The sequence below is a fragment of the Stigmatopora argus genome, chromosome 20 (assembly GCF_051989625.1).
Source record: "Stigmatopora argus isolate UIUO_Sarg chromosome 20, RoL_Sarg_1.0, whole genome shotgun sequence".
Lineage (NCBI taxonomy): Eukaryota > Metazoa > Chordata > Actinopteri > Syngnathiformes > Syngnathidae > Stigmatopora > Stigmatopora argus.
In genome coordinates, this window is record NC_135406.1 from 3,117,594 (window position 1) to 3,135,120 (window position 17,527).

At 47.4% G+C, this 17,527-nt stretch overlaps 2 protein-coding genes across 5 annotated transcripts in view; both read right to left on the minus strand.

Annotated features, from left to right (window-relative positions):
- Positions 1–7,499, minus strand: part of LOC144065351 (dachshund homolog 1-like) — a 29,516-nt gene extending 22,017 nt beyond the window's left edge. Inside the window, exons 1-4 of one of the 2 annotated variants that reach the window (XM_077588080.1) lie at positions 6,908–7,499; positions 6,796–6,836; positions 5,793–5,872; positions 4,932–5,668 (exon numbers count right to left, since the gene is read on the minus strand). In XM_077588080.1, coding sequence (XP_077444206.1) covers positions 4,932–5,482 — 551 coding nt within the window. In that variant the 5' untranslated portion in view covers positions 5,483–5,668; positions 5,793–5,872; positions 6,796–6,836; positions 6,908–7,499. The remainder of the gene's footprint in view (positions 1–4,931; positions 5,669–5,792; positions 5,873–6,795; positions 6,837–6,907) is intronic. The other variant, XM_077588079.1, reaches the window with a different exon arrangement.
- Positions 7,500–9,790: 2,291 nt separating this feature from the next.
- The window catches only part of dennd4c (DENN/MADD domain containing 4C), a 14,359-nt gene continuing 6,622 nt past the window's right edge, over positions 9,791–17,527 (minus strand). The window contains exons 13-33 of one of the 3 annotated variants that reach the window (XM_077588077.1): positions 17,296–17,441; positions 17,144–17,182; positions 16,638–16,762; positions 16,282–16,414; positions 15,973–16,179; positions 15,693–15,821; positions 15,466–15,613; positions 14,898–14,972; positions 14,695–14,811; positions 14,461–14,592; positions 13,348–14,390; positions 13,091–13,283; positions 12,825–12,922; positions 12,581–12,756; positions 12,165–12,510; positions 11,979–12,089; positions 11,773–11,910; positions 11,583–11,700; positions 11,149–11,305; positions 11,010–11,074; positions 9,791–10,939 (exon numbers count right to left, since the gene is read on the minus strand). In XM_077588077.1, the coding sequence (XP_077444203.1) occupies positions 10,803–10,939; positions 11,010–11,074; positions 11,149–11,305; positions 11,583–11,700; positions 11,773–11,910; positions 11,979–12,089; positions 12,165–12,510; positions 12,581–12,756; positions 12,825–12,922; positions 13,091–13,283; positions 13,348–14,390; positions 14,461–14,592; positions 14,695–14,811; positions 14,898–14,972; positions 15,466–15,613; positions 15,693–15,821; positions 15,973–16,179; positions 16,282–16,414; positions 16,638–16,762; positions 17,144–17,182; positions 17,296–17,441 (3,833 nt within the window). In that variant the 3' untranslated portion in view covers positions 9,791–10,802. Of the gene's footprint in view, positions 10,940–11,009; positions 11,075–11,148; positions 11,306–11,582; positions 11,701–11,772; positions 11,911–11,978; positions 12,090–12,164; positions 12,511–12,580; positions 12,757–12,824; positions 12,923–13,090; positions 13,284–13,347; positions 14,391–14,460; positions 14,593–14,694; positions 14,812–14,897; positions 14,976–15,465; positions 15,614–15,692; positions 15,822–15,972; positions 16,180–16,281; positions 16,415–16,637; positions 16,763–17,143; positions 17,183–17,295; positions 17,442–17,527 lie in introns of all 3 variants that reach the window. The other 2 variants (XM_077588076.1, XM_077588078.1) reach the window with 2 other exon arrangements.

Sequence of the window (17,527 nt, forward strand, 5' to 3'; positions counted from 1 at the left end):
ATTGATGCGTAGACCGTGTTGTTTTACCTTGTTTTGGCGCTGGTCTTTTGGTCGTCGGTCTTTTGGTCGCCCGTTGTCGCAGTCGGGGCGACCAAAAGACCGCCACTAAAAGACCGCCACCAAAAGACCGCCACCAATCGACCGCACACAGCACTTTAAATGCCAAAATAATGTCGCTACGAACCCTAGACAAAAATGACACGCCCCAATGAATGGATGGCCTAAATCAAATGGACAAGAGACGTATTATGGGACGCCGGCCGGCCGGCCGGCGTTCCGCCCGGCTCTCGACGGAGTCCCCTTTCCGAACAATAGTTTTTCAGCCAGCGCTCCTTGATTTTCCAACTACGCGGACGCCAAAGCAACTTTCCCGAGCGGACAACGGAGCAGCTGGAGCATGAAATCCCACATAAAGGAAGAAGACAAATGAATGAGCGAAAATGACACGGCGCTTTCGCGCTCTGAACGGCGAGGGGCGGGAGAATGCCGGCGAGCAGGTCACCGCCAAGTGGGGGATTTTTTTTTCAACTAGAAAGAAACAGACACCAATGTCATTGTTTTCATTGTCTAATTCCGAGCGCAGACGAGGAGGCGAACCAAGGGATTGGGGGAGGAGGCGGAAACATGAGACCCGAGTGCCGATTCACATTCTTGCCTTCAATTTAGACACTTGTGCGCTTGTTACACTGACATTATTCCGCCGTTTGTGTCACGGCCATAACAGAATAGCTCCCATGTCCAAATTTACCTTCTACAAGGACAAAAAAAAAATAAAGTACACGACTCGGAAGCTAAAACGGGCTACGGCAACAAACTTTCTCGCAAGTATATTTATTTACCGGCCTAGAGTTTGATATTGCAAAAAAAAAAGGCTGTCATTTTGGAGACAAACGTGCACATTCTTGCTTACATCGACGCTCCGGCCGTCTCGTAAAGCGCAATAAAGGCAAAGGCGCGCACACGGAGGACGTATTATTGCCAGATTTATGGCGTGTCTATTTGTGTGTGCGTGAGCGTTGATCCGCGTGGCTTTTATAGGAGGTGTAAATTTGGCCGCCGGCATTGTTTTTATCAGCATATTTGCAAGCTGTTTAGCCAACGGTGCAGATGTCACCATTACGACTGCGCGTGCACACACACACACACACACACAATTGACAAAAAACACACGAGGGATTCCACACAAGTGTGTAGTTTTCTATAAAAGTTCACCTGGCGGATTGTTTTAAGGTCTGTGTAGGTTTGACACGCACTACGTCCGAGTCAACATTTTTTTTTCTTTTCTTCTGCCTCATCTTTGCACTCTTTCTTCATTGGCTGCCATTGGTCTGGCTTCTTTGAAGCCCCCCTTTAGCCCCCACGGCCCCAGCCAATTACGCTGTGTTTGTCCACCAGTTTTCAATAAAAGCGCCCCCCCCCTTTCGCCCTCCGTCCACTCAAGCCGTCCTTTTCCTCCTCCTCTCTGCGCTCTCCTTTTTCATTTTTAATTAACTTCTTTTGTAACTTGAAAGCGACCCCCCACTCATACACACATGTTTAAGTGGAGGTTAAACAGGCTATTTACATTTCAGTTACAGGCAGATAACAAATTAATGATTAATGAGGCTGTAGATGACTAAAACGGCGCTCATTTTATTTACGATTAAATTAGCCTTTAGCATTTTATTCAGATTGTAAATATTTTTGTTTACATTTTACCCATACAATACTTTTTCCCCTTTGTGCTTTAGTCCATTTTTACCATAAAACAAACGCTAGTCGAATTCATGAATGAACGACTCAAAAAACACCCCCCCAAAAAATCTACAAATATTGAATAACCTGAAAAAAGTTTTTCAAATTCTGCGAAAAACGAGAAAAAGGACCAAAAAAATAACTAGAAAACTGCAACAACAACAAAAAAACGCCAACCACCCAAAACACAAACATTATTTTCTATACATCTAAGTAAATACATATTAAAGTATGTAAACAAAATGTTTCTTTTCACTAGATTGGGTATCGGCAAGATAATCGGGACGTGGCTAACGAGAAAAAGGACCAAAAAATAACTAGAAAACTGAAAAAAAAAAAAACGCCAACCACCCAAAACAAACATATTATTTTCTATACATCTAAGTAAATACATATTAAAGTATGTAAACAAAATGTTTCTTTTCACTAGATTGGGTATTGGCAAGCTAATCGGGACGTGGCTAACGAAAAAAAAGGACCAAAAAATAACTAGAAAACTGCAACAAAAAACAAAAAAACGCCAACCACCCAAAACACAAACGTATTATTTTCTATACATATTAAAGTATGTAAACAAAATGTTTCTTTTCACTAGATTGGGTATCGGCAAGATAATCGGGACGTGGCTAACGAGAAAAAGGACGAAAAATAACTAGAAAACTGCAACAACAAAAAAACACCAACCACCCAAAACACAAACATATTATTTTCTATACATCTAAGTAAATACATATTAAAGTATGTAAACAAAATGTTTCTTTTCACTAGATTGGTTATCGGCAAGCTAATCGGGACGTGGCTAACGAAAGTTTCACTCTAGGAAAACTTTGAAAAGATGTCAGGGAGCCCACGTCAGTCCGGCGACGCACCCAAATAATTGCAGCTGAAATCAATTAAAAAGCTGTAAAAAAACCGCCGCGTGTGCGAGCGCGCGTCCTCTCCGGCGGACAGCGTGTCATTAAACATGACAGAGGCGTGTGCGCGCCGACAAACTTTATCCCTCCTTTTGTACGCCTTGGCTTGTTTATCGTTTGTGTGTGCGGGCCCGTCAAAAAAAAGCAGCCAGACACTGTGTTATTAATCAAAACGTATAATAAGCCATTAAAAAGACGTCACCGTGATTAGAATAATAACAGTGGTCGCTCCGACGGGGACGTTTTGCGCTTTTGCGCGCGGGTTTAACCGCCGTGGTCATGCCACCCAGGTTCATTTTTATGGGGGTTTCTTTTGTTTTCACGGGAAAGACGACGGGTGACAACAACATGAAGACGGATGGGCTTCGGTGGTCTGGATGGAGACGCACGTTTAGTACCCGAACACAACCACACACACACACACACAAAATAAAGTGGGTGCGTGGTTGTGACGGCTTGTCACCGCATCATCAAGCTCACTGTAATTTTCTACTCACAGTGAACAATGACGGCAGGTTTTGTGTGTGCTTTTTCTTGGTTTGTCTTTGACTTATTGGTGTCAGCCATAAATCAGTGGGATGGGCAGCAGGTAAAAAAAAATAGGGTGGAAATGCCAGATCTTGGGCTCCTAAAATTCAGGATTTTTCATTCATTCCTATTGGCAAAAAATATTATTATTTTAAAGATATCTTGCCGATACCAATCCGATTCAATACCCATACATTTAGACCAGTAAAAATGATGTTAAAAGGTGCCGAGAAGATTGAGGAAGAGAAAAAGTGTCGGAGTTAAGGGAAAGTACGTACGTGAAAGGGTGACTCGCGACGGCGAGATTACCTGGCGGACGAGCGGAAAAGCACTGTGACGCTCCCTAATGCCATTTTCAAACCAATCTGCTAAGTGCACATAAGTGAGTGTGTGTGTATGCGTGTGTGTGTGTGTTTGCGGGCATCAAATAATCTTGTTGCTGACGACAACGTTCTGCTACCTGCTCCTCCACCTGCATCGTGTTCGATCCCGACGAGCCCACGCCAAATTCGAGAGGGAAAGAATATCGCTTGCTCCAATTAAAGCCACGGTCACGACATCAAAGACTTTTTTCATGTCGAATTCGCATTTTTTTTCCATATCCCACCAAGACAATTCTGCACTAAAAATACAAAGTGACCCATATGTCATCAACAAGTAGAAAAGACCTTTTCCTTCTTGCTATCAGACAATTTGCCCAAAAATGACCATGATTAGAGTTCCTGAGTTGTGGAACAATTTCACCCGCATCTCTTTACACATTTAAAATCCTGACTTCTCCACCACACACACACACGACCTTCTACTCCACTCTAGCCATTTGCTTGGGCCCCGCCCACTCGTTCAACCCCCCATCCTGGCGCCGACCGTGGCCCCTCGCCATCTCCTCCCTCAAAATGTCACCTCAGGAACAAGACTTAAGTGCCTGATTTTAAACATGTAGCCATGTGGTAACCCCCCACTCACTCACACACACACACACACAAACAGTTGAAAAAGCAGATTTCTGACTATTGATGTCTCCGTCTTCATTTCTCAACCACGCCATAAGCAATTCTATGATCCATATCTATTCACAACTTCCATTTATTTCTTGATCAACACTAAAAACAAAGAAAGCCAAATGACGAATGGGTTCATTTCAACTTTTTTTGCTGCTAAAAATGGTACTTTCAACCGTACTAATTCTGTTCGAAGAAATACACAAAATAATTACTACGACGACAGCAAAAGAGCGCAACACACACACACACACACACTCAAAATGTACGTCGCGATAAGAAGAGCCCGGAATAACACTTGACATCAGCTCTCTCCCTCTCCCACCCGCCGCTCGCTATCCATTCATTGGTCCGTTTGTGCTCGTCTGAAGGACAAAGCTCAAGTTGACAAAATCAAACGTCATTTTTCAACTTTTTTTCCCCCCCCTGTAGAAGACCAAGCCCCCGTCGGGAGTTGTTCTTTCTTTGAACGTTTCCCCCTTTCCCGGCATGTGAAAAGAGGTTGGGCAGTGGCGATGGGGTCACCGGAGGAATGTCAATATGATTTGAAAAGCGGGGGGCGGTGTGTGTTCAGCAACAATGGCTCCCCAGCTGTGTTTTTGCATGTGCATTCGCATGATTCGTTATCGCATCTGACGTCCGCCGCTGGGAATTTTGTCGAGCGCGAAGGATGCTTTGGAACGTTTCGAACTTCTAACCGGGTCGCGAGAGTGGGCCGCTACTTTCGAGGAGTTGACCAGAACGTGGCACTGACCTGGCACTGGTGCAGTCCTGGTAGAGGACCTCAAAGTCCTTCCTGGAGATCAGCTTGCAGCGGTTGACGCCGGGCTGGATGGCGCCCAGGCCGCGCAGGACTCGGACCTGCTCCACGGTGCACACCACGGGGGCGATGTCCAGCCGCTTCAGCTTGGTGTAGACGGTGTGCAGACCCCCTACCAGGTGCTTCAGGAAGAGGTCGAACACCTGCGGCAGACAGATGAGCTCCTGGCCCGCCGCGCCGAAGCTGGCCACCTTGACGCCGTGCACCTCCACCAGTTTGCACTCGCCGCACGGCGCCGGGGCCGACGAGCTCGGGGTCAGGCCTAGCGCTCCCAGGGCGCCCAGCCCGGACGCCAGCGGGGCGGCGGGGGCCGGGCCGTTGCCCGAGCCGGGAAGGAAGCCGGGCGGCGAGTGAGGGTTGCCGTGGGGAGGACTGGTGGCCGCCGCCGAAGAGTGCGGCGTCTCGGGCGGCGTGCGGTAGAGCGCCGCCGGAGTCGGAGCGCTGGATGCCGCCGCCAGGAGGGAGGGGGAGCCGGGCAACGACATGCTGGGCGGGAGTCTCCTGCTTTTGTTTTGCCTGCGCTCGCCGGGAGTCGTCGCGACTCACGCGTCCGTCCCCGCTCGCCAAGCCTTCGCGCTCGGAGTCGTCCGCGTCTCTCTCCGCGAGTGCGAACTACTGGGACGCCGACGCTCGCTCGGGGCTGGCCCCGCCCCCTGCCGCTCTGAGCGATGCTAGGAGAGACCAATTAGAGGAGAGAGCGTGCGCGGGGGGGAGGAGGTGCCTCGAGGCCAACTCCGCCCACCTCTACAACTTTTGCGTCCGAGACGCTCTCCAAGAAAGTTGCGACGGGATTACCTTGACTTGTGAGCTTCATTGAGTCGGCTTTGCGATCCAGCCCTGCCTTGAGATAAGAGTTCCATTCCTATCGAGACCGCCTTCACAAATGAATAATAGTCTAAGGCACTGAAATTGCCGTGAAATAACATCTACCTACATACGAGTGTTAAGACCTACCGTATGCATGCACATCTATGTGTGTGTATATATATATATACATATATATGTGCTAATATGTGTGTGTGTATATATATATGTATATATGCATGTATGTATATCTATATACTAATATATGTATATATGTGTATATATGTATGTATATATACATATATATATGTATATATATGTGTATATATGTATGTATATATGCATGTATGTATATATATATACACACATGTATATATGTATATATATATGTATGTATGTATGTATGTATGTATATATATATATATACTTCAGAGACACGCTTATTTATTTATATATTTATTCATGTATTTATTTATTAACTTACTTATTACTTATATATTTATGTCTAAAATGCCTTTTCTGTGTCTGTATCCTCACCCTCTTGCTACTGTGACAACGAAATTTCCCGAATACGGGATGAATAAAGTTATCCAATCCAATACATCATATATTCATATATTTCACTATATAAGGGAATTAAATCAGCGTTCTTTTAAGACCAATTGTTTTGCATCAAATTTGAAAGTCCCACAAAAAAAGCAGCCGGTCCCGAACAAGTCTGTTGTTTCACGCTCATCCACGCCGAACGAACAGAGCGGCTCACGTTGACCTTTGACTTGACGAAGGTCGGCCGTTGGAAAGCAAACTATAATTGACGCCAGGAGACGGTCGTGGCGAAAGTCGATTAAAAACAGCAGCGAGGAGGAATTACTCCCGCGTAAATGCGATTGAGTGGTGTGGATTACAAACCGGCTGCTTTTTTTGTAATCCCGTGTAATCCCATTACACAGAGACGCTCCGACTGACTGAAAAAAAAAAAGGAGGATGACGTTACCTCGCGGAAACTGAAGCGCAGAGAGCGGGAGAGAGCGACCCCTGGGCCGAGTGGAGAAAACAGTATTAAGTTACGCTTGTCGCATTGAAAGATTTTTACTGCGGTAACTTGCCGTGTGTCGCGTTGGAAGTTTGCCGCTTTTCGTCCGCTGGAGACAAACTCGTCACTGGAATGACAGAAAATAGCTGCTTTGATTTAAGAGCACAACAGGAACGGCGTCACAAACCTGCGCGTTTTTCCCGTCGGTCCGTCCCGCCGTCCTCCACCTCTCCTTCCCGCTCTGCCCTTCATCCCCCGCTCTTCTCCTTTATCACACGCCACATAAAAGCCGCTCATCCGGAAAGAACAGACTTGATGGGAAGCGCGGAGGAAGAACGCCAGAACGCCACCACGACATTAGATGGAATGATAAAGGATTGGCAGGACGGAGTTACACTAAAAACTTCAGGGATGCTAACGACCGCCCGTCCAAATTGGTCATTCGCATCATCTACGATGTGGTTTGTTGGCCAAAAAGGAAAACGGGTATTCGCGTCGCCTTTGCCGGCAGCCAAGTCGCCACGTTGAGTGATGATGGCTGCCGTCGGGTTGCACGCCTGTCCCGCTTTCAGATACGTTTTGGAATTTGTTTACAGCTCTCTCAAAAGGAGACAAAATGCATTCATAGGATGTGTGTCTTCCCTATACATTATTCTTGAGACAGAATTAAAAACAAAACAAAAAATGCATTGAAACAAAGAAAAAGCAATTGCATTTTCAGATAAAAAATACATGAAGTAAAATTTACTAAGTACTCTCAGTAACGGTGCCCTAACAAATTACCAAACAGCTACAGCGGGTGGAATAGAGTAATGAGTGCAGTGGCGGGCCGTCAGGGCCTTCAAGGCCTTCTCTGCTGGCCTAAGAAATATCTGAATCATATATTAAATTTTGTCCATCAATACTTATGAAATAATTCCAAATTGTCTGTTAGCTTCCTTTCATTGGTTTTCCCCCAGGTTGCACTGCTTCCAGATGTGTGTTTTCATATTGAAGCATTTAACCAATCACATTTCAGCCATTATTTGTTGCCAGGGTCAGAAATCTGCCTCAAGGCCCTAAATAATATTTCAATTGTGGGCCCGGTTCTGATATCTGAAAAGCTTCAGTGTTTGTATTTAATCATTAAATGCTGCTAGGAAGTGGATTTTACCCGTTGAAGGCTCTACGAGAAAATGCACGGACCGCCACTGAATGAGAGTATACATATATACATATTTTGGCATTTAAAAAAGAAGGGAACACATCTTATTTAGAACAATTTAGGAAAATAAAATACAATTCTGAGGAAAATACAGGAATGGTGCCAGTCTAATATGACTGCTCTTTATAAGAATTCAACAAAAGCTAATGTACGATGACTGTGCACTGTCAAAAAACAAAACAACAAAAAACTGCAATGCTAGCCACCACCTCCAATCAAACTCGAGAACAGAGAAAGCAGGGAAATTGACTTGGAAAAAATTATTGATCTGTTGCCAGACCGAATTACCGAGTACTTTCAAGAGACGTTTCGCTGTCGTTATCTTCCGCCGCCACAATCCATCATATCTGCCAATCAAATTAGTTTACACACACGCACTAAGGCCAAATGATTAGTGCTAGGTTAATTAGCGTTAAAATGAATAAGCCGGCAAACGTGCGAGTGTAACAGGCAGTTAAACCGTACGCCATGAAAAAAAAGACTTTCACACTATTTAAATGCATGTATTATTTATGAACTCGACCTCGCGGGTGCCCAAAACCTTCCACAAATCGGAAGCGGCGCGGGAACGATGGCATCCCGAGAACCTCGTCGCGACACCGCCGTGAGTTATTGGCCGACGTTAGATCGCCAAGGTCGAAGCGGGACCCCGCGAGGCCTCCGTCAAGGTGAGCTCAATAAAACACCGGGAAGGTGAAAGCGACGTCGGCGGCTCTTATCGGCCACCATCCGTCCCCGGGCTTTTGTCGTTCTAACGACCGCGATGGAAGGCCGGAGGGAGGGCGTTAATTCCCGCGACATTATCGCAAACACAATGTACACCAGCAGGAAGCTCGCCGGTGTGACGATAACATTTCTAAATGAGCTGATTTTTAAAGAGCTTTTCTGTCCTGGTCAAATGGTTCAATTGAAATTCAGAACTTTTTAAAAATCCTACTTTGAATTGAGATGATTGAAAAAGCTGGCTAGTGAGAACCCGGACAAAAACTACAAGGCTTAACCACAAGAGAGCACCACTGAGAACGTCATTATCCTTCCAAAACTCTCCTAATGATTAAAAACGTACGCACACATTGGGTTGTTGGAGGGGGAAACGATGAGATCAATCATGAGCTGTCAACACCCACTAATGGTGTACGAGCACAACATATTAGCGATGCGCGCACACACAATTTAATTGCTTTTACGCTCAAAAAGCGACACAATTCGCTCATCAAGTAGCATAAGGTGACAACACGTTCAAGTGTAGCGCAAAATTTAACCTAGATTAAATACGTTAGATATGCTAACGATGTTATATTAGCATTAAACAGACACAAACGCACGTTTATACCGGAACATGACGCGAAACGAGAAAATGACTGCCTAACAGCAAACGTCGTACGACCCGCGAGTGTGTGTACATGCACGCGATTGTGTGTATTTTTGCGTAGGCTGACCTTTCACAGAGTTAGCCAGTCTCAGCCATCACAGGAGGTATTAATGCACTAATCACATTAAACGGAGCATCATTAATCATCTCCGCGAGGCGCTGTCACTGCCGTGCGACGCTTAATCAACTCTATTGTTTACAGACACACTCCTACATTTGCATGCATGTATAATAGAGCGAAGAGATGTGAATTTCGGGGCGCGACGACGATAATACACAAGTCAAACGATTAAGAGAGATATTTCTGTTTGGCGTAAACACCGAACAAATGGATTAGACCAAATCAAAACATCAAAGTGACGGCTCCTAGGAAAAACACCTTTTGGTTCTTTCACATACTTGTTTATTGCAGCATCCTTTTTTGTTGTAGTTGACATTCAATTCTCTACGATAGGACGTCGAGATCACTTTTGAGAAGACAAGAAGTTGAAATCTCAAACATTAAAATGGTTATTAGTCATTTTAAAAAAGAAAGTTACTAGAATGACTGCAATTTCTATGTCAATAATACAAAAATAAATAGAAAATCATTTTTTTTGTACGTTTCGAATGATGAACAAGTTAAGATTTCGCAGTGAGGTCATTTTCACCTGGGCTTGATCAGTTTGGAAAGTGGAATGTACGCCATTATGTCCGTGCGCTTCCTTCATTGCGCTACATGGTGTGGAATGTTTTCAATTTTGTAAATCAGCAGTACTTAAACACCACGCAACACTTAAGCAATATCGCCAAATCGACCTCCTGTGGAGGAACTGTAAAAAGTACACAAAAACATCTATATAGGACAGAAAAGCTAGCTGTTCATTTGTGCACAAAATGCTAACTTGTAGCCGCAAGCTAACGAAAACATGTGTGAATCAGGGCTTAACTGCCCAAAGATATACGGACCGCTCAGCTACCAGTTCATAAATTGTGTCCAAAAATTAGCATTTTTGTCCACGCATTTGCTCATTTCGGTTACAACACCAATTAATGAGTAACTTTTTCTTTTCAACAAAGTGCACTAAGAATTGTCAACTAATAGGTCACATTTTGCCCAGTAAATACTCTCAGCAGAGAAATAGCGCCGACAAGTGGGCATTGTACGGTATTGTTTCTTCAGTGGAAGATGAAGTTCCGTGGACGTGTTAACAGTTCACTAAATTTACAGAAAGCTCCAAAATTTTGAGATCCACTTTGGTATTCTACTTAAACGACCGAATACTACGAGCGATGCAAAAGTGGATACTGGTTGACGTGAAACGCTTCGCTAGTAAAAGTAATCGCGAAACATTTGATAGCAAAAAAATAGAATAAATGCTTTAACAGTTTTCTTTAAGACCCACTTGTCGGTTAGATGAACGGGGTGCTGAAACTTTTAAGGCAGAACTGCATGCTGGCGCTGGGTGGACGATCAATTTGCTCCAGAGACTTGAGTTGCTCGGCGCTAAGTTCGTCGTAAGCTTGTTGGTACTCCCTGTCGAAAGCCTCTGCGGAGAGCACAAAGTCCGTTTAAAACTGGCCAGAATAAAATAGCAAGGAGGCGCTTCATTCTCTCACCGATGTCGATGTTCTCTCGTCCCAATGCCACGACGGAGAGGAATAAGATTTCTCTGTAAATGCTCCTAAAGAGAAGTTGGAATGGAAACAAGTCAAGACAACAAGCGGCGGAAATATTGGAAATCAAAAAGGCGGGTACCTCTGACGCTTTACGTCCTCCGGACGGCGTTTGATCTCTCGGATCAGCAAGTTAATGGGGCCGTAAATGTCGTTGGTCTGGATGTTGCGGACGATGGTGTTGAGGAGCGTGCGGATCTCCTGGTGATCGGTCGGCGCCAACGAGCCTTTCTTTTCCACTTAAAAAGGGATTTTTTTTTCTTTTTACTCATCGGCTGCCTTTGACGGCCAAATGACGACCTCAAATTATTCTGACGTCTATCGCCGTCAATGTGTTTAAGGAGTAATATCTAAGATTTGCACGTCAATTATTCATCTAATTGGATATGAAATAGGTTTTCAGAAATACGTCTAACATTTTGTACTACGTGTACTTGCGTGCACTTGTACTACGAGTGCGTGTAATTTCACAAAAAAAAAAATAGTGTTAAAACATATGCATATTTTTCTACCCACACAAGGTCCTCCACAGGTGGTAAAGGGGAAATCCGGCCTCCTGGTGAAGATTGATGTTGTCCCAAAGAATCTGGATGAATACTAGCTTACTGTCCTGGGACAGAGACGTCAGCGGCAGCTATACGGACAAAAATAAATCTCCAATGACCCCCACTGCTGAAAACACCAGGAGATATGGAGAACTTCTGACCTGCGTGCCGTTGTTGCAATGTTCGGAGGTCAGGATGAGGCCGGGTAGGTGAGTGGGCAGGTCCAGGCGATGGAAATACCACACCAGGTTCCAGAAGAGGATGGGATGCTGACTGAGGAACTTGTGGGTGTAAATCACCTGTGTGGCAGTACAATAATATTGAGCTTAAGATCATCATTTTTCCCCCTGATGTCCCCACTGCTTACCTGGTCCCCCTCATTCACCAGGAGCGTCTCCAGTTCCTTGCGGAGCACCAAGGGGCTGAGGTAGGGCACAGACACGGGCTTGGGGTTTGGCCTTTTGGCCGCCATTCCGTCCTGTCGGTCAGTCGCGGGGCGGGTGAGCAGAAGGTGCTACTACGTGGTTTAGATGGGGCAGGTTTTGGTACTTACCGGCACCTCGTGCAAGCTGCCCGGGAGGCTCGTGGTGGAGACGCCGTGAGCGGGTCTCAGGGGGGAGTCCAGGCACTGTAGCGGGCCGCCGACACTGTTGCTGCGCGTCAGCGATGTGCCGCCGCTTCTTTTCGCTGACGCCTGGTGCTCCAAGAGACCCAGTGGGTCGGATTGCGGTGGCACTGGAATCATATTCTTATGTGCTGCGGGGCTGTTTTCCAGAGTCTCCTTTGCTTCCTCGGGAAAATCAATGTGCTCTTGTGTCTTAGAGTCACCGGGAGCGGATGCCTGGACGCCGGTTGAACTGTGAATACTGTCTCCTGATGCGCTGGGATTCATGTAGAATCTGAAAGAAGGATGGTAAAAGGTGGGGAAATGCCAAGGCAAAAAAATAAATATGAATTGACTTGACTTACCCGGTCATCGTGCGCAAGTCATCAAACTCAATGTGTAGAAGTGGAAGGAAGGCTGCACGACAGAACGGACAATTTGTGTTGAGGTTGGAATCGTTGGCCGTCCATCCCGCCATGATTTCTTCGTCGTACACCAGCGCTTCGCACGAGCGACACTGGGAGCAGCTGGACATCAGCACCTGTTACGGAGACGATAAATCAAAATGTGTTTGACCGGGACGGGAGGTGACGGCCTTCCGCTTTTGACCTCTAACGCGTAGTTCTGGAAGATGCTGGAGGAGGAGGCATGGTGCGACGAGCCCTGCTCCGAGTCGGGGGCTTTGCCCGCTCGCCCGGGAGTTCCGTCTGCGGATGGGAAGAGAACAACGCTTTCAAATTGCTCGGCCATTAGCAATAGCTTAGCATGTCAGCATTTTTCACTTCTCTTCAGTATGCCATTAGTAAAAGCAAAAGCGTTTCAACAACAGATCATTTTCCCACTGCCCTAGGGTGCTAATTTTGTTAGCCACATACGCGTGTGCTGCGTCCCTCGGCCCGTGTCGCTGCTACCGCTGCTGCTGCCGATGCTGGTGCAGCTCTGGTTCAGACCGTTGGCCGCCAAACTCGGGGCGGCCCCTTTTTCGGGAACGTCCTCCATGTCGTGCCTGCTCAACATGTTTTCGTCGAGGCTGGCGGGGAAGCCTCCTCCGCTTGGACTTTGTTCTTCCTGCGGGAAGAGGAGTTAGCAAACCGCGTCCGTGGCTCGAAAACGCCGCGTTCGAGACGCTCACCTCATCGTCGGAGTACGAGTAAGCCGTGGCGACGGCCACCCACATTTTGTTGGCCACGTTAGCCGCCTGCTTCATTCCGGATTTGAACACATCCATTTTGGGCCCGGAGAGCAAGTTGTCCATTTTCATTGCCGAGATGGAGTTGATGACCGAGCCCAGCGAGCCCCCCTGAGACGATTTGATCAGCGGCGCCAGAGAAGGCGATCTCACGGCAGGGCTGGCGCTCCTGCCGACGGGCGGCTTGGTTTTGGCCGCAAACGTTTTGGAGCGGGTGACGGCGGCGGGGCTGCGCTTGGGCGCGGCGGCCGGCGAGTCCGTGGGCGTTTGCGGCGGAGGGGCGGGAAGGCTAGACCTCCTTTCCAAAGATGGTTTGGGCCGCGGTCCGTCGGCGGAGTCTCCCCGTGCTCTCTCCAGCTCCATGCTGGCGGACTTGGCGCCGAGGGGGCTCCGCAAGCTCATGTACGTTTCAATTTCCTCCGCCAGGTTGCGGGACGCCACGGGATTGTCGGAGCGAGGGGGCTCCCGGCTCTTGGCGGTGTCCAATTCTTGGCTGGCGGACATCAGGAGTGAAAGCGGATCCGCACCCGCCTCCACGTCCGCCCTCTCCAGGCCAACGGCACGGACCAAAGACTCGTCTTCGTTTGCTTCGCTCTGTTCCCCCTCCCTCTTCTTTATCATTCCTTCGTAGCCACTCTTAATTTTCTCAAATTGGTCCTCTTCCTTGTCCAGATTCACGTCTTCGGGTTCTTCCTCCAGGTCCTGAAAAAGCGCCTTGGCCACACCACCGGCGCCGTTTGCCGTCTGTCCGGTGGAGAGCGCCGCGGCCAGGATGCGGGCGTCGGCGCCTAGCTGGCCGGCCATGTGGTCCACGCCTTTTTCGGAGAGCATCCCGGCCCGCGTTTCGGTGCTAAAACTTCGGCTGCGTTCCGCAAAGGGTTTCTTCCGCGGATTCTGAGGCGGTTTGGTCGCCATCGTGGAGCCGTCGTCCTCGGGGAGAGACACGTCGTCCGCCATGCTGTGTCTTCGGAAGAGCTTTCCTTTAACTGCGGAGCATTTTGCGAACATTTACGGTCGTCCCCGTCGTCTCTTAATTCAAACTCGTTTGCCCCTTACCTGATTCATCGCCGGAGTCAAAGCTCCCAGTAGACAATCTCACGATACTGGGTACGGACGGAGGCGCGTCGACAAGACCGGGAGGCTCTGCGACTGCCACGGCGCTGTCCGCGGATCCAGAAACGTCACCCACTGGTAACAAAACACGCGTCCATCGACGTCAGTGTGTAGAGGTTAGATCAATCGGTGATGACGTGGAAAGCTTTTTAAAAGGTAATCAATTCTTAGAAATACCATTATGCTTTTTTCTGCTCTTCTTTGTCTTATCAGTCAGGTCTGACGAATGGGACTGGTCGGCCGTCTCCTGATGTAACTCGTCCTTGGAGCCGTAGCCCTGATCAGACTGACTACCTGTAGATGGCGGAAACAGACATTTTATTGGCCTTCACGCCATTGGTCTCCATGTATCGGTCATTTTTTTCTGAAAGGAGCTTTACTTGTGTGACAGCGTTCGTGTTCGGCGTCTCCTGCTTGTTGGCTCCGGGCATAGAGATTTTCTTCCAGGTTCAAATCTGCTGTGGATTTATTTGATAAAAGTTTAATGGTCAGTTCAAGCTAGTAGCCTTGGTTGCTAGCGTGACCGGACGTTTCGTCGACCGGACGTTTGGTCGAACGGACGTTTGGTCGAACGGACGTTTGGTCGAACGGACGTTTGGTCGAACGGACGTTTGGTCGAACGGACGTTTGGTCGAACGGACGTTTGGTCGCCGGGTTCACTCGCTGTCAAATTATGACAGAGAGTTTACTGTTGATATTTTGATATTAAACTCTCTCTCTCTCATGATTATAATTTTGAGAGCTGGTTTCAACAGTAACAACCCGGCGACCAAACGTCCGTTCTACCAAACGTCCGGGGACCAAACGTTTTTCGACGAAACGTCCGAGTACCGGTTGTTAGACATAAAGGCCATCCAAATGAAGCCATCACAACGAGGTGGGCCGTAACAATAAAGGAGTTTGGCAACCCTGACTTATGAAAATCTCTCGATCACGTAGCGAACCCACCGGTTTTTGAGACTGTGGGCCGGTCTCCGGACGGAGAGTGGCTCAGAGCCTGCTTGAACTGGGCGACCCCACGGAGTACGTTGCGAAGCTTGGTCCACATAAAAAGGCCGCTGCGGTTTCGACTGGGCCACGGGCTCTCCAAGGCGGCCTGCGGGGGGAGCGTCGGTCTTAGGCGGCGTCGTCCAGGGTCGGCATGCGCCAACTGTCTACGGGTAATCTCGCGCTACCTTGTTGTAATACCCGTACGTGATGGCGTTGGGACGGACGCCGGCTCTCTTCATCTCAACCAGCACTCTCACGGCCATCACGGGAAGACCCCAAATTCCACACAGCTGCATCACGACCCTGTAGCAAACCTGACAGCGACGGAGGTAAGAAGGAAGGAATTTGCCATAAAGATGCTCAAGTCATGGATATGGACTTTTTCTTTTATGTTCATTATCTTATCATATCAAGTCCCTTGCTGTCATATTAACTTAAAGTAGAGCCCATTTAGAAGATACAAACCTCATCCAACACCTCCACCTCAGACGTCCTCATCTTCAAGAGGACATTGTACGCCTGCTGCATGGCTCGGCTTTTGGATTTGGCTAGGCGCACTCCCGCCGGCAAACAGATGAACCACAGGCTGTAACAGTGGCTGAAAAGACAGCGGGCCCACAGCTGAGGGTTCCCGTAGAAGCGCTTGGCCAATTTGTATGCCAATTTGATCTCCTGTTAGGGTTGGAGCACACAAACCCACCCATTAAATAAAGAAAGAGAGCTTATTTTTGAGCATGGCACGTTTTTCCACTCCATAATCCTGAGGTACTACACCTGCTTGGTCCGCTTTGCCAGTAGCGCGGGGCTGCTGGAAAGACTGGCACCCGCTGCTCTGGTGCTGATTGCCGGACGCAGCTCTCTCGGACGGTCAAAAAGTTCCAACTTTAGCCAGGGGAAACCTTTGTAACTAGATGTGGAGAAGGATCGAGTTGAAATGCAGTTTTGAGTTGATGAATTTACATATGGCACTTTGTATTCGTATTCTGGAGAAACAACTCATTAAATGGAGCATTTTATCAATAGAAGTTGCCAGGCTAGGCAAACTACAGAAATATTGTGACTTCTATAGTCCGTAAATTATTGTCAACGGGCGCCGTTTGGGACTTTAGGTGTTACGAAGGTCGCCGTACGTATATACGGCGTGCGGTTCATCCTGGGACGGAGGCTCGGGAGGCATCACGAAAACCGTGTGCTCGCTCTTCTGCGACTCATCCAGCTCCAAAAGTCTGGCGTCCTCTGAAGATTCCCCCTCGACCTGAAGAACGGAAAGACGAGCATGAGCGTCCGCAAAAACTGCCACGGCTTTGAAATAGCACGCCAGGTAGAAACAAAAGGTCATTAACCTCTTATGACCTGGACATCACATTTTTTGGTTGTCAAAGACTACAATGTTACATTTTGGACTACAAGGGCCTGGCGTCCACTTGTGATGTGGACATCATTTTTCTCAGTAACTACATCAGGTAAAAAGATCATCAGGTCCTAATTAGCCTAAATATCAAAACAGAAAATAAAAACGCATGCCTTGCAAGAGTTTAGGTCGTAGGAGGTTAAGACAGGCCAAGTAGGAACGTTAGGACAAATTCTTCATTATTTTAACTTTAAATACACCTTTCACTCAAGCAAAGGCAATCACCTTGATGGCCTTGCCAGTGTTTTTGTACGTGGGAAAAAGCTGCAAGAAGTACAAGGAGAACAGAGCCAACAGAATGAATCAGAGCAGACGACAGGACGGTAAGAAAAAGCGGTAGGAAAGAATAAACAGCCCGATGAAGTTCTCGCAATCACCTTCTCGACACAGTCGTCGAAAAAGGCCAAGCCGGTGTCTTTGTCGCTGACAAAAGTGCATTCCTCGATGAAGCGGATGAATATCTGAGTCTTGGTGAGCTGCGAGTAGAACTTCTGATGAGTACGATCGCGGCTCTTGAGGAAACCTAGAGTGGAGGACAAAAATTGTAAACTGGACTGCAGATTGAAACCTCCACTGGAAACTTCTTTGAGAAGAGTTGGCAAAACAGAA